The following is a 25,673-nucleotide window of genomic DNA, read 5'->3' as shown; positions in this document are numbered from 1 at the left end:
TAAGTTAATTCATAAGTTACGTGTATTTGTTACGAATAAAAACGTTCGAAAAAAGTTCTAGTTGCATTTTTAAGTAGCCGAAAAATGGAGGGCAACTAGGCCTCATCTCCCACCCACTTTTTTTTACCAAAATCGTCCGATCAAAACTATGAGAAAGCCATTTAGCCAAAAAAAATAATATGCAAATTTTGTTTTTAATTATTCGTGTGCGGTGAGCCAAAACCAAAACATAAATTAATTCAAAAACGTTCAGAAATTAAATAAAAAAAAAGTTTTTTTTCAACTGAAAGCAAGGAGTGACATTAAAACTTGAAACGAACAGAAATTATTCCGTATACGAAAGGGACTTTCTCCTCCTCAGCGTCCCACTCTTTACGCCAAAGTTTGACTCTTTGTCACAGTTCTACTTTTTAAAACAATAAAAAACTTTAGCGTAAAGAGCAGGACGTTGAGCCCCTTTCCTATACTACGGAATAATTTCTGTTCGTTTTAAGTTTTAATGTCGCTCCTTGCTTTCAGTTGAAAAACTTGTTTTTTATATTCAATTGACAAAATGAATGAACTTTAAAAGCATTTGCGAGTTAAGGGTGCAAGAATATGTTTGAAAATTAATGTCAAGAAGACTAAGTCGCTTAGGCTAGGAATAAGTGAAGGTGAAGGATGATGCTGGGTAACGAGTATATCGATCAGGTGGACAGCTTCACTTATTTAGGCAGAATTATCTTAAAGATGGTGGGTGCACTGAAGATGTTAAGAGTAGAATAGCCAAAGCCTAGGGTAGTTTTCACAGTTGAAAAGAGTTTGGAAGAATAGGAAGATAAACATGCGAACTAAGATATTGAAAGCTAGAGTGATAGCAGTGATCAAGTTTGGTTCTCAAGCGCAGGCGCTCCAAAAAACGGAAGAGGGGTTGCTAGACGTTTTCCAAAGAAATTGCCTACGGATCGTTTTGGGTACCCAACAGACTGACCGTATCTCAAAGAGTAAGCTGTATGAATGTGTTTCAATCCTGCTTTCTACGGTTATATTGAGAGAAAGGATAAGCTAGGGCACGTTTTTCAGGATGAAGAATGACAGGATAAGCTAGGGCACGTTTTTCAGGATGAAGAATGACAGATTGCCAAAGAGGGTCCTTGTCGGCCAACTATCTAGGGCTAAACGAAAAGCGGATCGTCCCCGAATCGAATTGGAAGATGTCGCAAGGAGAGATTTAAAGGAAACTAGAACTTATTGGAAGGGTGGAAAGAGGAGGGCTTTGAATAGATTAAATAATTTCTCAGACCACACTGGCTAATTCTGAAAAAACGAAAGGATTGTAAAGAAGAGAGAAACGAGGATAATAACAGCAAGTGAAAAAACAAAAAGGACTATGCAAATATTTTGGTCAAGGCTCTGCTTGACAATCTTCAGTCCAAAACAAAGAAGATAAAAGTAGTTATAAGTATTAAAACAAATCTTAAAACAAACACTGAAACTGAAATAGAAAACACCCTTTCACAGCAACGGTGACTGGTTACCCTTTTATTATCTTCGTTTCGCTCTCCTTTACGAGTCTCTCATTTTGTTTGAATAGATTGATATGGAGGAGGAGCGTTAGTAGCTGTGCTGGCTTCAGGCGGCTTGGTACTGCAGTGAGTTGTTATTGGTAGCAGTATGTTTCATTTGTTCATTCATAGTAAGTTATGTAAGTTTTAAGTTGGACTTCCTGTCTCACTTTATTCCTGTTCGTTTTAGATTCCAATTTTTTACTCTTTTTTAAGAAAAAAAATGTTTGCAAATACTTTTAGAATTAATAAATAACGTTAAATCCGTATGGATTTGTTTCGCTGTTACTCTGACGGGAAATTTAAATTTGTCAAAACGCTACAGTGACTTATGCAACCTCCGATATCATTTTGGACGTTTTGCAACATGCGCTATGTTTAATATTACTATTACAGAAATTTTTACTTTTTAACGTTATTTTTAATTTAAGATACTTTGACATCAGAAACTCCCTAATGCAAAAAAAGTGAGGATTGATAAAAGTTAGAGGTTGAATCCTCCAATTAAGGGGAGTAGCTAAACAGAAAACCTTTCTTTTATCCCTTTCATATATTATTTTCGGAATTGAAACTCAGTAGTCCTGAATCACCTGTAGACTCTCCTACAGTGGACTAAAAAGAATCACATGAGTCACCTTAACCATGTCCTGTATAATCTAATTATAATAAAAGACTTACCATAAGCAATTTCAGCCTGCACTGCATGTAAAAACAGAAATACTTAGAGATTAATAAAATGTGCAAAGTATAACCTTATGAAAAATAAATGTATGTAAATAATAAAAATTTATTTATTATTGCTAGTAATGCACCTTTACAACTGTTCATAAAATTTATAAGCATGGATCAATTAAATGGAGGTTAGACAGTTCGGTATTAATTAGAAAATTGCAAATCGAGCTTAAACTTCTGAACCATTTGATTAATTGAAGCAGGCGGAGTAAAACCGGTTAAATTTAACAACTCTCCAAGTGAAAAAGGTCTGCAGATCATCATTACAGGTGAAATATCTAGCGGGAGGGATAGAAGCCACCCTATCTTGACTTAATTTATCAGTACGTGAAGTGCCATAAACCACGCTTTGAGATTGGTCTGATACATACCAGAGGTCTGACTAAATTAAAACGGCAATAGCAACTGCAACCTTACTCATTTTTGAACATTATAATAAAGCAGGAGCTCTCAAAACATAAAGACAAAAGCCTTTCAATAGTAGTTGGAATTTTACGCAGACCTGGATTTTTTTCTTATCCCCCTTGTATCCCTGGCCATGGAGCCATTCGAGGGGAATTAAGTGTATTGTAATAAGTGTATTGTAAAATTGTCTTCTATTTAATAATAAACTTCTCTCTTCCCTCAAACCTTTGAAAAAAATTGACAAGGATAAAAATATTTTTTATTCTAACATAGAAAAATAGAAAACCATACTGAAGGGCATATTTTTTTGACTTAACAAAATTTCAATAAAGACAGCAACCTTTAAAAAGAAACAATTCATCTAGTTTTTGGTAAGTCTTACTGAAATATTGGATTTTAGGTTCTAACGTTACTCAGCGAAAAGTATATTAGAATTTCTGAACTATTTACGTTCTGCATTATTCAGTTCCATTAATTACGTTCGTATTATTATTATTCGTCTATTATTACGTTAGTACATTCGTAATTATTACGTTCTAACGTTTTTCTTCAAAAAGGCACACATTAGAATTTCTGAACTAGGTAATTACCAAGAATAGCTTTACAAATATTCGCTCCTATATATCGGTCGATGCTGAAATTTTATCGTTTTACTGTATATCACGACTGTTCTTAGATACTCATCGCGATCAATAGGTGTTTTCAGTCCTCCTTAGCTGAAACAAGAGCTAAGAGCTCATATGGCACCTGTGACGAGGCGAGAAGAGCTAAGAGCCAAGAGATCATATGGTATGAGCTCTAACAAAATTCTATGAATCAATAGATTGATTTAAAAAGGAAAATAAGAGGCTTAATGCCGGTCAGGATTTAAAATAAGAGCTCTGAGTCACGATGTCCTTCTAAATATCAAAATTCGTTAAAATCCCATCACCAACTCGTAAGTTATAAATACCTATTTTTTTCTAATTTTTCCTCTCCCTTTAGCCCCAGATGGTCGAATCTGGGAAAACGACTTTATCAAGTCAAATTGAGCAGCTCCCTGACACGCCTACCAATTTTAATCGTCCTAGCATGTCCAGAAGCACCAAACTCGCCAAATCACTGAACCCCTCCCCCCAAATCCCCCAAAGAGAGCGAATCCAGTACGATTCTGTCAATCACGTATCAAGGATATTTGTTTATTCTATCCACCAAGCTTCATCCCGATTCCTCCACTCCAAGTGTTTTTCCAAGATTTCCCCCTCCAATCCCCCCAATGTCAAAAGATCTGGTTGGGATTTGAAATAAGAGAGTTGAGACATGAATTCCTTCTAAAAATCAAATTTCATTTAGATCCTATCATCTATTCGTAAGATAAAAATACCCCAATTTTCACGTTTTCCGATTCCGGTTTCCCCCTCCAACTCCCCCCAATGTCACAGGATCTGGTAGGAATTTAACATTAGAACTTTAAAGCACAAGATCCTTCTAAATATCAAATTTCATTAAGATCTGGTCACCCTTTCGTAAGTTACAAATACCTCAATTTTCAAAATTAACCCCCCCCCCCCAATTCCACTAAAGAGAGCAGAACCGGTCCGGTTATGTCAGTCACGTATTTTAGACAGGTTTCTATTCTTCCCATCCAGTTTTATCCTGATCTCACCGCTTTAAGTATTTTCTAAGATTTCCGGTCCCCCCAAATGCCCCCCCCCCCAATTACGCTAGATCCGGTTGAGATTTAAAATAAGATATCTGAGTTACGAGGTCCTTCTAAATATGAAGTTTCATGAAGATCCGATCACACTTCGTAAGTTAAAAATACGTCATTTTTTCTTATTTTTCAGAATTAGCCCCACCCCTCCAATAGAGCGGATCCGTTCCAATTATGTAAATCACGTATGTAAGACTTCTGCTCTTATTTTTTCCACCAAGTTTCATCCCGATCCCTCCAATCTAAGCGTTTTCCATGATTTTAGGTTCCCCACCCCAAACTTCCCCCAATGTCACCAGATCCGGTCAGGATTTAAAATAAGAGCTTTGAGACACGATATCCTCAAATTTCATTGAGATCCGATCACCCGTTCGCAAGTTAAAAATACCTCCTTTTTTCTAATTTTTCAGAATTACCCCCCCACCCCAACTACTCCAAAGAGAGCGGATCCGTTCCGGTTATGTCAATCATGTATCTAGGGCTTGTGCTTATTTTTCCCACCAAGTTTCATCCCGATCCCTCCACTCTAAGTGTTTTCCAAGTTTTAGGTTTCCCCCTCCCAACTCCCCCCCCCCCCAATGTCACCAGATCCGGTCGGGTTTAAAATAAGAGCTCTGAGACACGATATCCTTCTAAATATCAAATTTCATTGAGATCCGATCACCCGTTCGTAAGTTAAAAATACCTCATTTTTTCTAATTTTTCAGAATTACCCCCCCCCCCCAACTACCCCAAAGAGAGCGGATCCGTTCCGGTTATGTCAATCATGTATCTAGGACTTGTGCTTAATATTCCCACCAAGTTTCATCCCGATCCCTCCACTCTAAGTTTTTTCCAAGTTTTAGGTTTCCCCCTCCCAAATCCCCCCCCCAATGTCACCAGATCTGGTCGGGATTTAAAATAAGAGCTCTAAGACACCATATCCTTCTAAATATCAAATTTCATTGAGATCCGATCACCCGTTCGTAAGTTAAAAATACCTCATTTTTTTAATTTTTCAGAATTAGCCCCCCCCCCCCAACCACCCCAAAGAGAGCGGATTCGTTCCGGTTATGTCAATCATGTATCTAGGACTTGTGCTTATTTTTCCCACCAAGTTTCATCCCGATCCCTCCACTCTAAGTGTTTTCCAAGATTTTAGGTTTCCCCCTCCCATATCCCCCCCCCCCAATGTCACCAGATCCGGTCGGGATTTAAAATAATAGCTCTGAGACACGATATCCTTCCAAACATCAAATTTCATTAAGATCTGATCAACAGTTCGTAAGTTAAAAATACTTCAATTTTTCTATTTTTTCCGAATTAACCGGCCCCCACTCCCTCCCCCCAGATGGTCAAATTGGGAAAACGACTATTTCTAATTTAAGATGGCCCCGTCCCTGATACGTCTGCCAAATTTCATCGTCCTAGCTTACCTGGAAGTGCCTAAAGTAGCAAAACCGGGACCGACAGAATTGGCGATTGCTATATGTCACTTGGTTAATACCAAGTGCCATAAAAACTGTCTTAGAATGCCTTACGTGGTATTAACGGAATATTTTCTGTTTAAATTACCACATCCTACCAGAACTTTCGAGTTAAATAAATCTTAAATTCGCAGTTTGATGGCTCGCCATTTGTGCAATTTCGTTTATTGAATCTCTTTACTAAAATTTCTTTTTTCCTTCAATTAGATATTGGGAACATTTTATTTTTTGTTGCTTTGAATTTTGTTATCTTTTGGCAATTCGAATTATATTGTTTTTATTTAATCCAATTCTACGAGTTTTTTGGCGTCATTCATCCGAGGCCAAACGAAAAGCGAAAATTCGTCAAATGAGGTAGAAAAAAATACATCATGAAATATTCTAAGGAAACTGGAACTTCATAAAAGGGAGTTAAGAGAGGAACTCTTAAGCAATTGGAGGATAGGAGGAACGTGCACGACTTTGGCAGTCTCTGACACTTGGTGCTACGATGAGTTTTTGTAGAGTTAGTTTTAATATTAAGAGTTAGCTCTCCACTTTTCGGTTTTCTACATATTTTGGATAAATAGAGTTTTTTGTTAATAAAGAGCAGTTTATACAAACACCAAGATTTATTTGCGGGTTCACCCTAGACTGAAAAAGGATTAAAGAAACTGTTCAGCTGTTCAAAAGAAAATCAAATGTAAACCATAACTGAATTTTTCAGGATTAAAAGCCAGGCGCACACCTACGGGGGGGGGGGGGCTAAAGGGACTTTAGCCCCCCTCAAGAAAAATTGCGTTTTGTTTTTAAATCTGATTTAATCTGCTTGGTTTTATCATTCATTCCTTAGTTCTTACTCAAAACTTGCATTCAAAGAGCTAAAATATACTTAAAGTAATGCCTCAAAATACCGTTTGTTCTAAGGAATTTTTAAAGTTTTCCGTTGGTTGGCCTAGGGATCCCCGGCCAGCCCCCCTAATTATTTTCTGAGTATGCCACTGTTACAAGCTATGCATAATTTTGTAGAAATGCGTATAATACGTCTCTAGATTAAGAAACATCTCTAAGGAGGATGGAGGTGGGGTCATTAAGTTCATCCAGTCAAACCTAAAGTAACCGCTAAAACAAAAATTTTTCTTGTAAACATGTTCGATTACTTTTTTTCGTTTAATTTCCCCGGAAATTAAGGACAAAACTCTCAACAAAATAACATCTGAAGGATTTCTTATAAGGATTTCCTGACTGACTTGAAAGGTTTCCAAATTTTTAGGCTCTTTATTATATTAAATAAAAAAAAAGTTTTCCAACTGAAAGTAAGGAGCGTCATTAAAACCTAAAACGAACAGAAATTATTCCGTATATGAAAGGGGCTGTTCCCTCCTCAACTTCCTGCTCTTTACGCTAAAGTTTGACTCTTTCTCTCAATCCTACTTTTCAAACAGTAAAAAACTTTAGCGTAAAAAGCGGGACGTTGAGGAGGGGACAGTCTTTTTCATATACGGAATAATTTCTGTCCGTTTTAAGTTTTAATGTCGCTCCTTACTTTCAGTCGAAAAAACTTGTTTTTTTTTTTATTTCTGAACGTTTTTGAATTAATGCATGTTTGATTTTGGCTCTCCGCATATGAATAATTAAAACGTAATTTGTATATTTATTTTTTGGCTAAATGGCTTTCTTTTAGATGTGATCGGGCGATTTTGAAAAAAAGGGGTGGGGGGAGGAGCCCTAGCTGTCCTCCAATTTTTTGGTTACTTATTTAGACAACTAGAACTTTTAATTTTGTACGAACGTTTTTATTAGTAAAAAATATACGTAACTTAGCAATTAACTTACGTAACGAACTTCTATATTCGTAAATTTTTATTACTTATATGAGGAGGGTTTGCCCCCTCGCTAATACCTCGCTCTTTATACTAAAGCTTAAATTTTGTCCCAATTCTTTAAGAATGACCCCTAAATAACAAAGACCGTATAATAAATAGTTTGAAATTACTAAACATACTTTAGCGCAAAGAGAGACGTACTTAGAAGGATATGAACCCCTCAAATGAGTAATAATTTCTGTTCGTTTTAATGCTGCTCCTTACTTTCAGTTGAAAAAACTTTTACATGATTATTTTTTCATTGTTTTTTTAAATAATGCTAGAAAATCCTGCGTCCCCTTCATGGAATTTCTCTTTCCCCATGACAAATTCCTCCAAGGAAAGATCCTCCCACGTAGCCCCCTCTCCTCATCCCCCTCCCCAACCAAAAATATCCCCCTGAAAACGTCTGTATACTTCCCAATAACCATTACTGTATGTAAACACTGTTCAAGGTTTGTAACTTACAGCCCCACCCCCAGGGACTGTGGGGGATGAAGTCGTCCCCAAAGACATAGTTATTAGGTTTTCGACTAAGCTGAACAAAATGGCTATCTCATATCAAATTTTGATCCAGTGAATTTGGTAAAAAAATGTGCGTGGGAGGGGGCCTTGGTGTCCTCCAATTTTTGGTCAATTAAAAAGGGCACTAGAACTTTTAATTCCCATTGGAATGAACCCTCTTGTAACATTCTATGACCACTGGGTCGATACGATCACCCCTGGCAAAAATCGCTCTTCTGGCAAAAAATACGAAGTTCCACATTTTTGTAGATAGGAGCTTGAAACTTCTACAGTAGGGTTCTCTGATACGCTGAATGCGATGGTGTGATTTTGTTACGATTCTATGACTTTTAGGGGGTGTTTCCCCCTATTTTCCAAAATAAGGCAAATTTTTTCAGACTTGTAACTTTCGATGGGTAAGACCAAATTTGATGAAACTTATATATTTAAAATCAGCATAAAAATCTAATTCTTTTGATGTATCTATTAGTATCAAAATCGTTTTTTAGAGTTTCGTTTACTATTGAGCCATGTCACTCCTTACAGTTCGTTACCACGAACTGTTTGAAACGGTTACAGCTTAAACTAGGTAAATTTTCGGCATGTAGAAGAACTGAGGAAACTGTTCCTTAACCAGTAAAACATAAAAAGAAAATCAGTTGCAAGCTACAACTGTTAGGGTCATTGAAATGTGTAAAGTTTTCTTAGATCTACGTATAAAGGATTATAAAAGCTTTCTAGACGAGGGAAGTGGGGCTATTTATTGATTGTATCCATTCAATATTACAATCACCGTTAAAATGAACGTTTTTCTTGTAAACAAGTTTGATCACTTTTTTTTCGCTGAATTTCCCCGGAAATCAACGACAGTATTCTCAGCTCAAAGGAATTTGAAGTATATCTTACAAGGATTTTCTTACTGTTTTGAAAGGTTTCCAAATTATTTAGTCTCTTTGGAATAAACCAATCAAAACATAAACTGCGCACATTTTCGGAATTGCGAATTTGGGAATTGAACTGTGGAATAATAAAAATATTTATTTCAATTGTCTGAGGATAATCACGTGCGCGCGAGTCTGCTTCGGGAAGGAAAAAACTTGATAGCTTGATTCCACCCTCACATCCCCCCAAAAAGGGCAATAAGGCTCTTTGGAGGGGAAAATTATAATGTTCTGTTGGAGAGAATTAGGCAAGAAGGTCCCCCTGCGTAAATACCTATAAAAAAGTTCGGATCAATATTATCGTTCAAAAAAACAAGTAGTTATAATAATATTTAAAAATTACAGGAGAGCAAAATTTGGCTTTTAAACCATTGCATGAACTTTTTTTTCTACTCAATAACTGAAATAAATAGATACCAATCTATACCTGAGTAATGTGTCTTAATTTAGCGTATAAGGCATACAATTATTCAAAATAATCTTTAGCTAGATATACCAAATATTCTGCTTGAATATTTCCCTCTTTGGTGTCGATACGCAGGTCCATGGATATTTGCACAAAAGTCGGAAAGAAAAAATCACCCATGCCATCTAGCACTTAGTGATTTTATCCCTTACTGAATTATCTTCTCCAGGAAAGGCAAAGAAAGCAAAAATCTTTCACGTTTTGGCCTACCAGCTAAAAAGTTAACTATTCCACTTAACCAGGCAAAATTTTCTACGGCTAACCTGAGCCTACTTTGTCCCACTATAGGGACTTACGAAGGTTTTTCTTTTCAGACGGGGGATTATACCAAACACTTTATAGTTGATAATTTGAATAAAAGTGCCCAGAAATTTAGGATTTCGGGGGGGGGGATACCTTCCCCTGGATGCGACCATTGCAAACTGGATTTGGGCATAAATTATTCATGAAAACAAAACATTCCTAAATAAGTATCGCTTATGAAGTCGGGTATATATGGACTGTCTCCTTTTCAATACTGTTCATTAAACAAAAGTTTATTGTTTAAAAATTTTTCAATTGTATATTTTCTTTAAAATTTTGAAAAAAAGCCAAACTTCAGAGTAAAGAGTTAAGGAGTAGACAGCCACCTTCATAAAAAGAATAGTCTGTTCAAAGGTTCCAAATCTGTTCCTTACTTTCAGTTGAAAAGCTCTTTTTTATATTTAATTTCTGATTGTTTTCCGAATCATACCCAGGCCTTACCAAGATATAATTTGAGGCACCGGTCCCTTAAATTCCTGGTTAGTTGCTTTTAAAATGTGTAAATCAATAATTGCACGTTGATTAGCACCGTCTATGTTTCAAATTTACAATTTTGATTTGGGATAAAATTTGAATATACTTAAAAAACTGGCGATGAATAGTAATTTGGTGAAGTCCTCGTTAATAGTACTACTGAAAAATTTCGGTTGGATGAAAAGGAGTATTATTATTTGTATAAATGAAAATACTGTGAGACTTTTGATCTTCTACATAACTGAAGCCTTCACAACCTCTACAATAAAAAGGTAAAGGATACGGCATTAGACTTTACAGTCCGTACCGGCGGTGCTGATCTCCGTTTCTTGGCCCTTCAGCCAGGAAGTGCAATGGGGGGTTGGGGGCCGGCCATCCTGTACTTTCGCACACCCTTCCTGTTTACCTTCTCTAGATTTCTCCAGGTACCCATTTAGAGCTGGGTCGACTCTGGCTAAGCTTACAGAGTCACGCCACTGACCCCCGTCCCAAACTGAAGAATTGGGTACACTGGGATTCGAACCCACGTCCTCTCAGACAAAGGATCCCGAATCCAGCGCACCAACAATAGGATTTTCTATAGATACTATAGGATACCACAGGTACTATAAGATACTATAGGATAGATAATCTATAGGATACTCTACAATAGGATTTTCTTATCGATAAATATACTACAGACATTCGTTTAAATACATAGAAGTACTTCATGTAAATAGAAAAAGAAAAATATTATCAATTAAAATTGCTGTAAACAAAGTTCCAAGCAGTATTTGCCACCGCAAAGAAATTTCCTGGCGGGGCCGAGGAAGACCTGCCTTGCCTTTTCCACCTATGTGTTTTTAGATATGGGAATGTAACATTTTAGCTGTATAGAGAAACATTTTGATCAATTCATATTCCTCCCTACTTCTTTCAACATTCATCTTAAGCCTCAGGAAGAGCAATCAGTTTGTCCATTAAAATGTACTTTTGTAGGAATCTACCCTACCCCCATCAAAACAATGACTCAACCCCCTTCATTTTAGCTGACATGGAATTACAGATCACCAAATATAGCCTAATTTCATTACAAATAAAGCGAATCAACATGGTTGAATCCAGTGCCGCCACCGTGTGGCATTACTTCTTTTGCGACTGGAAAGCCTAAAACATAGTTATTAGTACTTTTAAATCAATTTTAAGCTGATGGCAAATTTGCCCTCTTCAGGGTAAGGTCGTAGTTTGGTGCCCTAAGCCACTTAAATTGTCTCCAGCCATCACTGCTATTTTGGCGTCTCGCTCCCCCGGAAAGTTTTCTGCCGCCACCCTTGTTACCCTTGCTTGCAATACGTTTATGATACTCAGATTCATTCACTTTCATTAATGGCTTGGTATTTCTTTTTGTGAATCTGCTGGCAGCACTTGGTGTAAATTCAATTGTGATTCCAGGGATAACGATGAAGTGTTATACACCAGATAGTCAGTTTGAGTTTAAGAAAGAGGTTGGCCACTATCATGCAAATCATCTTATTGCTAGTTTGTTGGTACATGCTGTTGAAAATAATGAAGTACTTTACTTTGCCGGTCTTGATGGTTAAGAGCATTTGACTCTAGTATCCATGCCCACATTCTACTGACTGCTTACGAACGTAGAGTGAATTCTCCAGTTTTAAAGGCTTTGTGGGATATGTATAGGAAGCTGATCACTAAAGTTAAGATTATTGTATCGCCTAATGTTCTGAACTTAATCCGCAAATTCCAATTAAGAAAGGTATTAGACAGGGAGATCTGGCTTCTCAATCCCTGTTCAATAATAGCATAGCTGAACCTCAACACAAAGCTGTTATGAATTGTACATCTAGAGGGGTTGATATCTCGTTCACAAATTGTACTGATGATATTCTGAACATTAGTCGAACGCAGACTTGAATAGAAGAGAATTTCCATATACTGTCAGGGGAGTACGACTGTCGTAGGAGTAAAGAGTGAAGTTCAACGAGAGTAAAACTGAATTCCAGGTTTTTAATCGCCGTACCCAAGAGCAAGCCTATTTGTCTCTGGATGCACATGTCATTCATGAACATGATCACCTAACTTACCTTGGAGTATCAATTTGGAAAAAAATTGCGTTCAACCCGAACTCTATTAAAAGATTTTTTTGAGAATAAGAGTAGGAAAGCTTATGGCCTTTTAGTTGCTATGAAATTTAAGTCACCGTATCCTAGGATCTCTTTACAATGCTTTTGTAGTCCTGCATTTGCTTGCTCTTTCGCTATTTTGGTAGCTTTTCACTCGCAGTGATATTGCTCATATTAGACAGTGTTTTTACAAATATGTGAAGCACCTTCTTCGGCTGCCCTTTCGAACTAGCAACTTCACTGTATCAACCAGATATGGAGTCACTAGCCCCTTAAACGCTATTCGAAGAAGAATCGAGTCATTTCGAAAGCGGCTAAATTTCGATTCTACTTTCTGGAATGTATTTCTATAAGCTTGTCAATGGTTAAGTTTTGAATTTATTTTCATTGTGTCTCGTTTCTGTTTTTCCTACTTCGTCAGTTGTGTGCTTTTGTACATCATGATGGGCAACAAAAATCTATTATTATTATTATTATAAATTTAAAGCCGTTTATGTTACAAACGGCAGTCTTTTCAACATCGCTAAACTTTACAGTAGTTTTTTCATCATGCGATTTTATCCGCTTCTGGGAGTATCCATTTTTTTAACATGATCTTAACAAACGGAGGCTAATTATTTTAGATTCTTTAAGTGTTTATTATATTTGCCACTTGCTATGCGAAATAAGCACCTTTTGGGTCATAACAGTGCAACAGGAATTCTGTCCTCGTTTAACAAAGGTCAATTAGGATACTAGTTCTCGGTTTGGTCCAAATCATAGTCCTTTACAATTTTTCATCATTGATTTTTTTTTATTCTTTTTTTTTGCTCGTTCTTTTCTTGTGAGCTCCTTCACTATTTACTTGTGTTGTACAGTTGGTTAAAACGGGTTATTATTACTATTATAGCGTATAATACTTTGTGAGGACCGTAAAAAAATAGTGAGGACTGAAAAAATCATCTTGAAAGTTCAACTCATTCCACGAGCCATAAGATGGGACAAGCATATTTACCTAATTACGTATAAAAATTTGTCACTTTTAATAAAGCACTGCATCGTAATCTTTGAGTGCATGCAATCTCTATAGTGAAATATAGTCGCTTGCCTTTAGGATTCAGGCATAAAAGAAAAAAACGCATGTTCTCTCGGGAGCATCCGGCAACTAACTGACTGCGACCTGACTGGAAAAGTATGTGCAGACACTGTTACCCCTTCTATAAAATCAAGTCATAGGTTTTCAGATTAGGGATGGGCTGGGTGCTACGGAAACTTACCGGTTATATAAAATAATATAAGAAATGCCTCTGGATATACGATTTGGCAAAAAAGAAAACACATCATTTGCGACAAAACAGGTTTTAAGTAATCAAACAATTCGTGGTAACGAACTGTAAGTAATGAACGACTCGGCGCAATAGTAAGCGAAACTAAAAAAAAACGAAATTTTAATATGAATAGATAAATAAAAAAAATTAGCTTATTATACTGACTCAAATATATAAGATTCGTCAACTTTGGTGTTAGTCATCAAAAGTTTCGAGCCGTAGAAAATTTGCCTGATTCTTTAAATAGGGGAGGGGTACACCTTGTAAAATTAAACAAAGCTTGATGAAAATCATACCATCAGATTCAGCTACCAAGAAAATGTGGAAATATTTGCTATTGTTACCAGAAGACAGATCACGGATGTGTGTTTATTTCTTTGTTGTTTTTTTTTGTTGGTTTGTTGTTTTTTATTTCAGAGGTGACTGTATCGAAATAATGGTCCTAGAAGGTCGGGCTATGGTGCATTCGAACGAAAATTAGAAGTTCTATTGCCCTTTTTAAGTGACCCAAAATATTGACGGGAAACTGGGTCCCCTACCATGCCCATTTTTCTCCCAAAATTTTGAAATAGCCATTTTGCTCAGTATAGCTGAAAGATCAAATAATGACCCCACAGTCGTTGGGGAGACGCCTGTAAGAAATTAAATAAAAAAAACAAGTTTATTTAACTGCAAGTAAGGAGGTTCATTAAAACTTAAAACGAACAGAAATTGTTCCGTATATGAAAGAGGTTGTCCCCTCCTCAACGCCTCGCTCTTTACGCTAAAGTTTGAGTCTTTGTCACAACTCTACTTATTAAAACAATAAAACACTTTAGCATAAAGAGCGAGGCAATTATTGAAATCAGCATTAAAGTGCGATTCTTTTGATGTAACTATTGGTATCAAAATTCAGTTTTTTAGAGTTTCGGTTACTATTGAGCCAGGTCGCTCCTTACTACAGTTCGTTACTACGAACTGTTTGATGATATTCGCTAATTGTTTACGTATAGAATATTGGGATGTATAAAGACGTTTTGTTTTTTGTTTGTTTTTTTTTGGGGGGGGGGGGTGTAGTTGGGGTGCATTTCAACAGGGAGAATCATCCTTGTGGAAGGAAATTTCTGGGGGGTGAGCATTCCAGGGGAAATGTTACACAGAGGGGATTTTACAGAATTACTACACGAAATTCTTTTTACACTAAAGTTTGTACTGTTTCAAACAGCAGAGTTGTGACAAACAGTCAAACTTCAGCGTAGAAAGTGAGGCGTTGGGGAAGGGATAGCCCCTTTCATATACGGAATAATTTCTGTTCGTTTTAAGATTTAATATCGCTCCTTACTTTCAGTAAAAAAAAAAATGTTTTTTATTAAGTTGTAAATTTAAGAATTTAAGTTACAAGGCTTATGAAAACTGAAAACAAATATTTCAAAAGACAAAATAAAGAGGAATACAGATGGCAGTTATGTAGACTTCAACCATCGATACATGAACATCCAATACCACAGACGGTACATACGCCTCACAATCAGGTTATTATTAAGAATATACCCTGGCTTTGCATGGCTGTATTGATTATGAGAAGTTAGATGATAGTAAAAGCTAATATTCAACAGTAACATATTTTTTTCCTCAGAACCATGTCTTTCCTGTGCCTTTTGTTGGAATAAGATGAAGGCGAAAATTTAAAGACTATCAACGCTGTAATAACTGAGATTTACCTTTGAGGGCTTTCCTCCAACTTAAAAGGATTTTTAGATATCTACCATTTTCAGAGGACTAAATTTTAGTGTAAAATACACAAAAACTACGCAATTGGAGCTTTCAAGTCCCAGAAAGAAGCTTTTTATGGATTAGCCATAATCAAATGTTCACAGAGGCTTCCCCGCTCCACGTCACCTCATGTGCATCTGGGTGCGCCACTTTTTCACCACATGCGGTGCAAGACACGGGAGGCTTCCTCCAAGCCACGCCACATCATACCATACCTATCACTTCCGTCATAAGTGGCACGCGCCGCCTAGTGGACACGATTTTTGAAACTGGCATGCATCTCTATTGTTGAAAACGGATTTTTCGGAAATGCTAGTTATGAAATTTATTTTAGCGTCCGTCCGATGCCAAATCTACGATGTGACACTGATATAAGCCCCAGAATCAAAATATCAGAGTAACCGAAATGTTTTTTGTCACAGCGCTAGGACAAAATAAATATTCTTGGAGGGCCTAAATAAAAATACATTATAAATATACATTAAGGAGGGCTTAGGGTGGGCAGATTTCCCTCTAATGTGAAACATGTGATTTTTTTTATACGAAAAGCCACCTTAAGCAGTTGGATCCCTCCAAATTATATAAACCCCCATTGAAACCTAATCCAGGCTACATGACGGTAATACTTTTGCACAAAACCAACTGATATATTTCAAGTATTTTCCAGGATGTTCACAAAGTTTATTAAATCTTCAAGAAAGAAAAATTACAAACACAGTGATGTGATGTTTTACCACATAACTTTACTTTAACAATCGTTTGCTCAAGTTCTTGTTTATATTTAAATTCGGTTACACTTATAAAGTGCAGCTGTTACAAGCACTTCAGCCAGAGGATAAGCCAAAAACGACAAAATATTGGTACTCAATATGCTGGAAAGTATTTCTGAGGACGAACCAGTTCTCAAGTATCTTTCAGCAATGAGGCAACTTTTCACGTTTTAGGGAAATTACAAAAATACAATGTGATAATATTAGGATCAGAACACCCCCTTATGATAAGGTAGTTCCACTAAAATCTTGCAGCGAGTGTCTGATATGGAGCTAGGTGTAATTGGATGATTAGTTCGTTTGTCTTAAACGAAGCAACAGCTACTGAAGATGCCCAACCATCTTACCGAATAAGTGCACCATCCAATTTGGGAGTGTATTCGTCAGTTCATAAATCAAAAATTTTTACAAAAAAAGGATTGGAAGGGATTCAATTAAACTCAAAATTATAAGGGAAACAAATTATCTCAAAATTTCTATCAGACACATTTTGGGAAAATGCATCGTGTGGGAGAGGGGGGAAAACAACAAAAAAAAGTGCTTATCCTAAAGGCTGTAACCAAGACTGCTTGAGAAACTATAAGCTGTCCAAATATATGTTTTTTACTTTAGGGCCTTACCTGCTGCCTGTAATCATAGACTTTAACTAAAGCCTAACCACTTATCGTAGACCGTGACAACTGTAGTGTACAGGCCTGATAAGATAGTGGTAAGATCCTAAAGTAAAAAAAAGAAAAAAAAATACTTTTTCGAGCAGCTTATCCGATAGTTTTTCAAACAGCCCATTAACATCAGAAGCACCATTTCTGGCAATAGTTTCCCTGCTACGAGAATAAGCACGGCGGAACAACAGAACACAACAGATTAGCTAAAACACGAAGTTGAACTCCTGAATCAAACGAAACAGCATGTTCACAAAAAGATGAGGGTAGTTTAGCTAAATACACGGTGATTATTGCTATTTACAGGTATTTATCCCACGTGATTTCAAGTTTAATTTGGTCGAATGAATTTAGACAGAAAAACTAAGCATTCGTGATTTGACTTGAGATTCCACTTAAACACAGTACATTCCAATTACATGGGATGGTTTTAGTCAACTAAATTCCTTAGAATTACAAGTTTCTGGACTATTCCCTTTTTAAAATAGATGGCGATGAAGCCAATGCTTATTACATAGCACACAAACAAATACACTGGCTATACATAACGCATGACAAAAAACGAAAAAAAAAAACAAGAAAAAAAACCAAAAAGAAGACGACAAAACCAAACGGTGGTAATTTTCAGCGATTGAATAAAACACAAAGATAAAGGGGCTATTTTGGCAAAGAATTCCGCTTAGTTGTCCTCACTTTGCTAAGTCATCCTAAGCCTTTTTTTCTTTTTGTTTTATAAGTTTTTTTTTGTCTTTGTTTTATCCACTGACTGAATATTACCCTCGTCTGGTTTTGTCTATTTTTATTCTTTTTTTGCCGTAAGCACATAGTCCATAGTTATACCTTGGTACAAAGTTACCATTTTATAAATAAAAAACCTTTTGTAGTGGTGCACTTTATTTGTTTTTTTTTTTACTACATAGAATAAAGATTGGTATTTTAATTGGTTTACGAATGAAAAACAATTATGAAATTATAATAAATATACTTCATTTTAAAATTGTAAAGGGACTTATGCACCACACTGTATTTCTTCTTTAAATTCTTTTAGGGGTTGTGCTATTTGCATATCAATTTGGAGAGAACGGCGGACAAGACAGAACCAATCAAATTTGAAACTGTCATCGTTTCCCTGAATCAGTATTCACAACAATAAAGATTATTCGGAGTGAAGAGCATTCAGAGTTTTCAGCATTCAGAGTAAATATTCCAGTAATCAGGTTCCATTTTCCCGCAATCAGTATTCACGTCAGTAAAGAAAACATAATAAAACATCTCGATTGTTAGCGTTGAGAAAAAACACTCCCGAGAAAATTACTTACCTCGATTGGACATAAGGAAACATCAATTTGACCAGTATAAAGGAAACGGAGACACTGCTTCATCGCACCAGGGGGTACTAGTGAAGTCATGGTTATTATGGTCTGCAGAGATGTGGCAGGACGGCCTCTGTGATCCAGTCCCTCACACTATAAAGAATAAAGTAATTAATAATAAGCAGCGTGGACTCAAGTGGAAGAATGGGGACGATTTTGCTAAGGAGGTTGCGTCCTATGCATCAAAAGAGCATTTTAGACCCAAAATTTTAATCTTCCTTGGGATGAAACCAATTGGACGAATCTTTATTTCTTGTGTGCTTACGGCATTCTTCTACATTAAGTAAACATCCTGCAATACAATATTGATGCAGCCCGCTGCCGGGCTACCTTAAAGGTTGCCAGGGCTAACTACGACAAGGACTGGCCAGGACTATAAAAAGTTGAAATGAACTGCATATCACATAGAAACGAAATAATATATCAGATACTCACGGCACACAATTATTTGCTTAGTTCAAAAAGAACTAAAACATACCAAAATCAATAAAAAGATATGGTTTTAAACTTTTTTCAAAACTTATTTTTAAGTTAAATAATAATTTGCAACCATAAGTGTAGACGTACCAATTTCTCGTAATTTTCAGTAAACAAGTGAGAATAGCATATTTTGAATGCCAATTTTCGGGAATTTCACCAAAAAAGAATAGATAAGGAATATCAAAAAAGAATAAATAAGGAATATCAAAAAAGAATTCGTAAAAAAAAATCGACCCCCCCCCCCTACTTTTGTTATATTTATATGTATATAATCATCACAACGTCATTTTTAACAGAGTAATTTTCCGTGCAAGACTTGTCTAGCACCAAAAACCTCACTGAAAACTTGCACCAAAAGACTTGTCTAGCACCAACAAAGTTTCAATTTCATCCTGTAATTTGCGCCAGATCATTTCGACAAGGCTTCTTGCTCTTTTGGAAAACAGTTGAGTTTGATAAAATAAAAGTTTCAAGAATGAATCCAAGGCCTATAATAAACCCTGAGAAGGAATTGCCAAGCTACTATATCTACCTTTTTCTTATTTCTAGGGCTTAGAAGATTGTACAGATGACAGGTTTATGACAGGTTAGACAGGACATCTATCTAAACTTAACAAAAAAAATACATTAACTTTGAGTTTGCAACCTTTTTTCATTGGCTCTTGTCTTGAGAAATAGTCTTGGGAAATACTGTTATTTCAGCAGAATTTTAAGCCATATCAAGGTTTTCTGCCCTAATTTAAAATATGGATTTTCAAATCTTTACTGATACTGCTATTTCTACTACTAACAGCTCACCACAGCACCAACCCACCTGAGGCCAACACAGCTACCCACGCTCCTCCTTTATCCCAATTTCCTCTTTACATCCTCACAAGAAGTTCCCATTTACCTTAAATCTTTCTTTATAACATCCTCTCACCCCAATCACGGACGGCCTGCTTTCTGTTTAGCCCTAGACGGTTGGCCGAAGCAAAGGTAGAAGGCTTAAACCAATTTCCCTGCATCTCATTTGAGCAGTATATCTATTTCTCAAGGTTTCACTTTTATAACACAAAGATTGCAAAAGGTCATTGAAAGCAAGGACTCTTTGGAAGGAGGAGAGGCAGAGGTAGATACTTTAAAATACCTTCCAAGGTAACCATTGAGGCTTTTGATTATTTCCTGAGAGGGATACCACTTTCCAAGAGAGACAAAAGTCACTCAACTAGAATTTTACATAATTTTTTCTTTTAATATTGATCCATCTTTATAATCATTTTCACCTAATTAATAGCGACTTTAATTGTTTCCTTGTATAGTTCAAATTTTTTTGTTGTTCAAATTTTGCAATATAAATTGACTGATTCCTCTATCACCAGAACAAAAAAAAATGTTTTCCTTGAATTCAATCAGGTGATTATTTTTAGAACACGGAAAGAACTATTTACACTCCTTTTACGTAGCATCTAATTAGCATTTTTGGTGCAGAAGCTCGTTAACCTTATGCCTGGGAAGGAAAAGTTCTTATCAAACAGATTACTAAAAAAAAAAGACGAAATCCAAGAAGCAACATGAAAAAAATAGACGAAAAGCAAGAAGCACCGTATATGAAGGGGGTTGCCCCTCCTCAATTCCTCGCACTTCAAGTTATAGTTATAAAGTATTGTAAAAAAACAAACTTCATAGAAGCACTTCTTCCTTGCTTCATGGTCCCCACATCAAAGGAAAAGTTCCAAATTTTATCTTTAGATATAAAAGATAATAGATAATTAAATATAAAAGATAATGATTATTATCTAATAATAATAATAATAATAATAATAATAATAATAATCTAATAATAGTAATAATCTAATAATTATCAAATAATAATATAAAATAATAATAATTTAATATAGAATAATAATAATTTAATATAAAAGATAATAGATAATATAAAAGATAATAGTTCCAAATTTTTAAACTTAGAGAACACTGGCCAAAAGAATAAAAAAAGGACCGTAGTTTTGCATCGCAGGACAATTTCAGAATCTGGTAGATTTCATAAAAATCCTTTCCTCAACAAAAAAGATTCTGAGTACCTGCATCTAGTTTAAGTGGGTTGCTGTTCTTGTACTCTACCCTTACGAATCCATTTGCCCCATTCAGAGTAAGGGACTAACCAATCATAAAACATAAAAGCAAGACTTTTGAATTGAATACTAAAACATCCAAATCGACAAAGAAAAACAAACTTATTCTTTTACAGAAAATTTTGCTTTTTCTTTCAACAGTTTAATTTTAATTTGTCTTTTTAATTCACTATGTTGACATCGCATGTACTAATTTATATTTTGCATGTTAAGCTAGTACATCTTTGCTAATGTAGCAAACAAACGTATTCTATTCAATAAATTCAAGGTGAAAGAAATAGAAAATAATTCTTCCTATTTTCCACTAGAAAGCTTCGATTTATATATTCATCAGAAAATTGGTTTGCTTAAGATCCATTTCCCTATTTTTTTGAGAAGATTATTCATCACGGAAATAAACCAATACTCAGAGAAGCATTATATCGATCGAACATGTTTACTTTCAGAAAGTGATAAGAGGTCAGAGCCAATATTTGCTTGAAATAGGAAACAATTCACTAGAGAAGAGATGCTATGGTTTCCTTGTCTTTTTCGCTCAGATGAGTGAGATTGAAATTAGTAACAAGGTATAGATATTGACATTGTCTATGAGCTCCTTCGTGGAGAAACTGATTTTTTTTTTTTTTTTTTTTTTTTTTTTTTTTTTTTTAATATAATCTCTGTAAGGAAGAATTCTTTGTTCTTTGGTACGAAAAAAAGTACGCCTTGACCCGTTGTTAGTTTTAGCTTAGTAAAAAGTTAAAAGAAAAATTGAGCGTACGTAAGAAATGTACAGTTACAGGCAATCAATTTACGCATTTGAAAGGAGAAGCCCCCTTCCCACCTAACGACTCTCTTGTTACAGAAAGATCGTATATTACTACATAAGAATTTTACATTTTGCATATTTTGATAGTTTACTTTCTGATAAAAAAGAATTAAAAACTGCAAAATTCGACACTTTAATACTGTGCATTTGAACCTTTTTTTGCTCGAAAAACTTGTGAAATTTAAACAAGCATTGAATCGACCGGACAAGTTTTCTTACCAGAAAGTGATTAGAGGTCAGAGCCAATATTTACTAGAAATAGAGAATAATTCATTAGAGAAGAATAACTTGACCTCGTTAACGTTTTAGCTCAGATGAGTGAGATTGAAATTGGTAACAAGGTATACTAGATATTAGCATGGTATATGAGCTCCTTCGTCGAGACGCTTTGAATTTCATCTCTTAAACAAAAATGAAAATTCGCCATCGGAGGTATCGGGATTACGCCAACATAATTAGGCCTAATATTTTAACTAATATTTACGCTACGCCATCAGTATCTATTAAAAATAGACAGATACTGACACATTGATAATATTACACTTTATCATATTATCAATATGTCATTGTTAATTCATCTTAATTAGTAGCAGTAGTTAGTAGTAGTAGTAGATACTACAGTAAAATATTGACATTGTGTCTTAATTCCTTGCTAGAGAAATCACTTTTGTCTCTTTTTCAAGGTTCGTAGCAAAGAGTATGGGTAACTTATAAGAGTGGCAACTGGCGCGAGTGTCAACAAAAAACTATCAACACCATCAAGCGTATGGCGAAACTTGGCACTTTTCAAGCTTTGTTATCAGCTGATTTGTTGGGGATTGAGATCAGACACTTATTACTATTATTACGATTGGAAAAATTAGTTCCAGACAAAAAAAAAAAAAATGATTTCACAGCTTAAAAAAATGCAGTGTCACCAAACATTAGATGGTGCAATGTATTTTTTTTTCGAAACTAGGGCAAGTGACCTATCTATAAGTACGAAGAGATCTATCTGGAAGTACAAAGAGATCTTCGTAGTACGAGGAGATCTATCTACATATTGAATACAAAAACAAGTTTATTTTAACCGAAAGTTTGGAGCGACATTAAAACTTAAAACGAACAGAAAGTATTACGTGTATGAGGGGTTCGTCCCCTCGTCAATACCTTGCTCTTTAAGCTAAAGTTTTTTTTAGTACTTTCAAAAGACCTATTTATTCTAATTAAACGGCCTTTGTGATTCAGGGGTCATTCTTAAACTATTGGAACAAAATTCGAACTTTAGCGTAAAGAGCGAGGTATTGACGAGGATTGAGAAATAATAAAAAAAAGAAGAAAAAAAAAGAAACAGATGAAAAGGTTGAGAAACAATCGTAACAACGAGACAACTAACATTCGTAGAAGAATGTTAAAAAGAAGGCATGTTCCTGGGTCTTACTATGACGTGTCAATTATCTGGTTGTAAATTATCGGAATAGAACAATGATCAAGATTTTCCGGAATAATCAAAATTTTACATCAGTATTAATATCAGTATGTGTTACATCAGTATCAGTGAATCTAAAACGTGCTAGATCCATCTTTATACTGAAATATCCAATTATTAATTGATTGTTCTAATTCTGGCAATTAAAACAATAAAAAAAAGTTTCAGAGAAGCTGAAGCCAAGTTGCACCACAGAACCATAAAGGGAGACATTGACAGTAAAATGTATAGAAATGGGCGTTAACGATGTTCAAGTTTCAATTGAACGGATTTTGTTGAATATATTTTTGGGTATTTTATTGTGTTTTGGATACGTAATGTATTTGTTATTATATGTGTGTACACAAATATATTCGATTTGCGGAATCCATTTGTCAACATTTTTTCAATTAAAGATTTTCTGTCATGTTATCTATTATCCTATATTAGCCAACATTTCCCCCTTTACATCAAATAGTTTCTATTGACTTATTTCTCCTTTCCCTTCAATATTTTGATACATTTCCTTCTATTTTTCCGATCCATGATCGATTAAAACTGGAAAGAGTGATAAATTCTCCTTGACACCTTTATTAGATAGAAAGGAGGGTACAATCAGCATTTGTGCTTTCAAGTTCATTTAATCCTAATCCGTGTGAGTCTAAACAAAAACGTAAAACCTACCTGACCTCCTTATGAGGCCCAGAAATACATAATCAAAATGGCTTGCTCAAATGAAATTCGAATTTTACATTTTTCCTCTTCAAATTTTTGCATTCGTTGCCCATATAGGCAACCTCCACAAATGCAACATCAAAATGACTTGTAACTCTCCTGAAAAATCGGATATTTGCATCTATCCCATTATCCTAGGGTTGGAACTATACCTTTGATTATTTGATGATATAGGACACCTCGACAAAACATTAGAATGACTTGTTAATCTCCTCTAAATTCAGGTTGTTGTATTTTTCCTTTATCACATAGTTAGGACGATGCTTCAGATTCTTTGTTAACATATGAATGAAGTTAGTTTGATTGACTAGGACTGAAGGTAAATATCCTTCTCTTTGACTCACACACCAAATCACAAGGTAAACATTAGACAAGGGGTATACCATACGCAACTCTGACATCAGTGATTCATATTATACAACTATGATTTCTGTTTTACAAAGTATAGTCGCAACACAATTACATTACTATTCAGTAAGTTGGCTTTCTTTGCCTTTTCATCCTCCCTTTTTTTTAAATCCACTGTCATTTTTCGTTTAATGTAACTTTCCAATAAGAAAGCAATTAATTGTATAAGGATTCAGTTTAACAAAAATGTGGAGGTTTAGAACAATTTTTTTTTCAGCTAGTCAGCTTCCACAAAATGAAATTAGAAGAAGAAGATCTTGATTTCACAGTTTTTAATCCTTTCTTCCTCAAGCTTACACAGTCAGCTATCAACCAGAAAAAATACTAAATTAGTTCCACACAAGCGCACATGATGAAACGCCTAGGCAAAAAAGAAAATTGTCTAGACAAGCTCTTCCCAAATTAGTCTTCAATTCTTTAACATCGCTTTTTGTCCAGTGAAAAAATTTGTCCTTATGTATTTGTTTTAGGGTGTTTACTCCCTTCATTGAAGCTCCCGTTCCCTTCCAACCTTATCTTATGACCTCTTCCATCCCATATGGAGATGTCATGCTGTTCATTGGGCCCAAGTACATTTATTAACCTATTATAATTTGGTATATTTGGATGATAACTTGATGTATTTTTAGAGAGGGAGATCGGTATATCTAAAAACTATCGTAGCATAGCTAAATTCAGTTTTTTTTTACAAATTTAAATGATAATGTGATATATTTTGGTAACCTATGATAGGATGATAGCCTACATTTTAATTAGAATCTTATATATTTTGCCAATTTATGGTAATTTCATAAAATTTAATAATAAAATGATATGTTTTGGCAACCTATGATAATTTGATATATTTGAACGATAATTTGACATATTTCCGAAACCAACGATAATTTCATACATTTTAATATACATTTAAAATTATCATTTTAATGATAATTTTATATATTTTAATGATAATTTAAAATGTTTCGGCAACCTGTAATAATTTGATATATTTGGCAACCTATGATAGTCTGCTTTACGATACCGTTTGTGTATCTGAACTACGGTACCATTAAAACGTCTAGAAGACTTACTGTACAATCTTGTCAGTAGTGTCTCGCTTGTGTCAATTCTGTCAATCTGACACTGCTGTTTTTACTGACAGTATTGGCTAGTATCAGTACTATCCATGCCGATGAGCACTGCTATCTGCTGTAGGACCATTTTTTGTTGTTTTCCATTATATAAACTTTCTTAAAAAGCAAGTTTAAGATAAATATTAAAAACTAATGCTACATAATATTTATTGGATAGTTTCCAATAAATTTATTAAAGACCATCCAATAAAT

At 35.2% G+C, this 25,673-nt stretch overlaps 1 protein-coding gene across 9 annotated transcripts in view; it reads right to left on the bottom strand.

Moving 5' to 3' along the window:
• Positions 1-25,673, bottom strand: part of LOC136026982 (rho-related BTB domain-containing protein 1-like) — a 218,748-nt gene that overhangs the window by 36,628 nt on the left and 156,447 nt on the right. For 7 of the 9 annotated variants that reach the window (XR_010617465.1, XM_065703854.1, XM_065703855.1 and 4 more), the window contains 2 exons: positions 18,303-18,449; positions 2,223-2,243 (listed from right to left, as the gene is read on the bottom strand). Coding sequence is in view for 8 of the 9 variants with exons in the window: in XM_065703854.1 (XP_065559926.1) it covers positions 2,223-2,243; positions 18,303-18,449 (168 nt within the window). In the remaining variant the exon portion in view is untranslated. The remainder of the gene's footprint in view (positions 1-2,222; positions 2,244-18,302; positions 18,450-25,673) is intronic. The other 2 variants (XM_065703857.1, XM_065703861.1) reach the window with 1 other exon arrangement.

This window comes from Artemia franciscana, chromosome 5 (genome assembly GCF_032884065.1).
Source record: "Artemia franciscana chromosome 5, ASM3288406v1, whole genome shotgun sequence".
Taxonomy (NCBI): domain Eukaryota; kingdom Metazoa; phylum Arthropoda; class Branchiopoda; order Anostraca; family Artemiidae; genus Artemia; species Artemia franciscana.
Note: the sequence above shows the minus strand (reverse complement) of the source record. Positions and strands in the feature narration are given on the sequence as shown.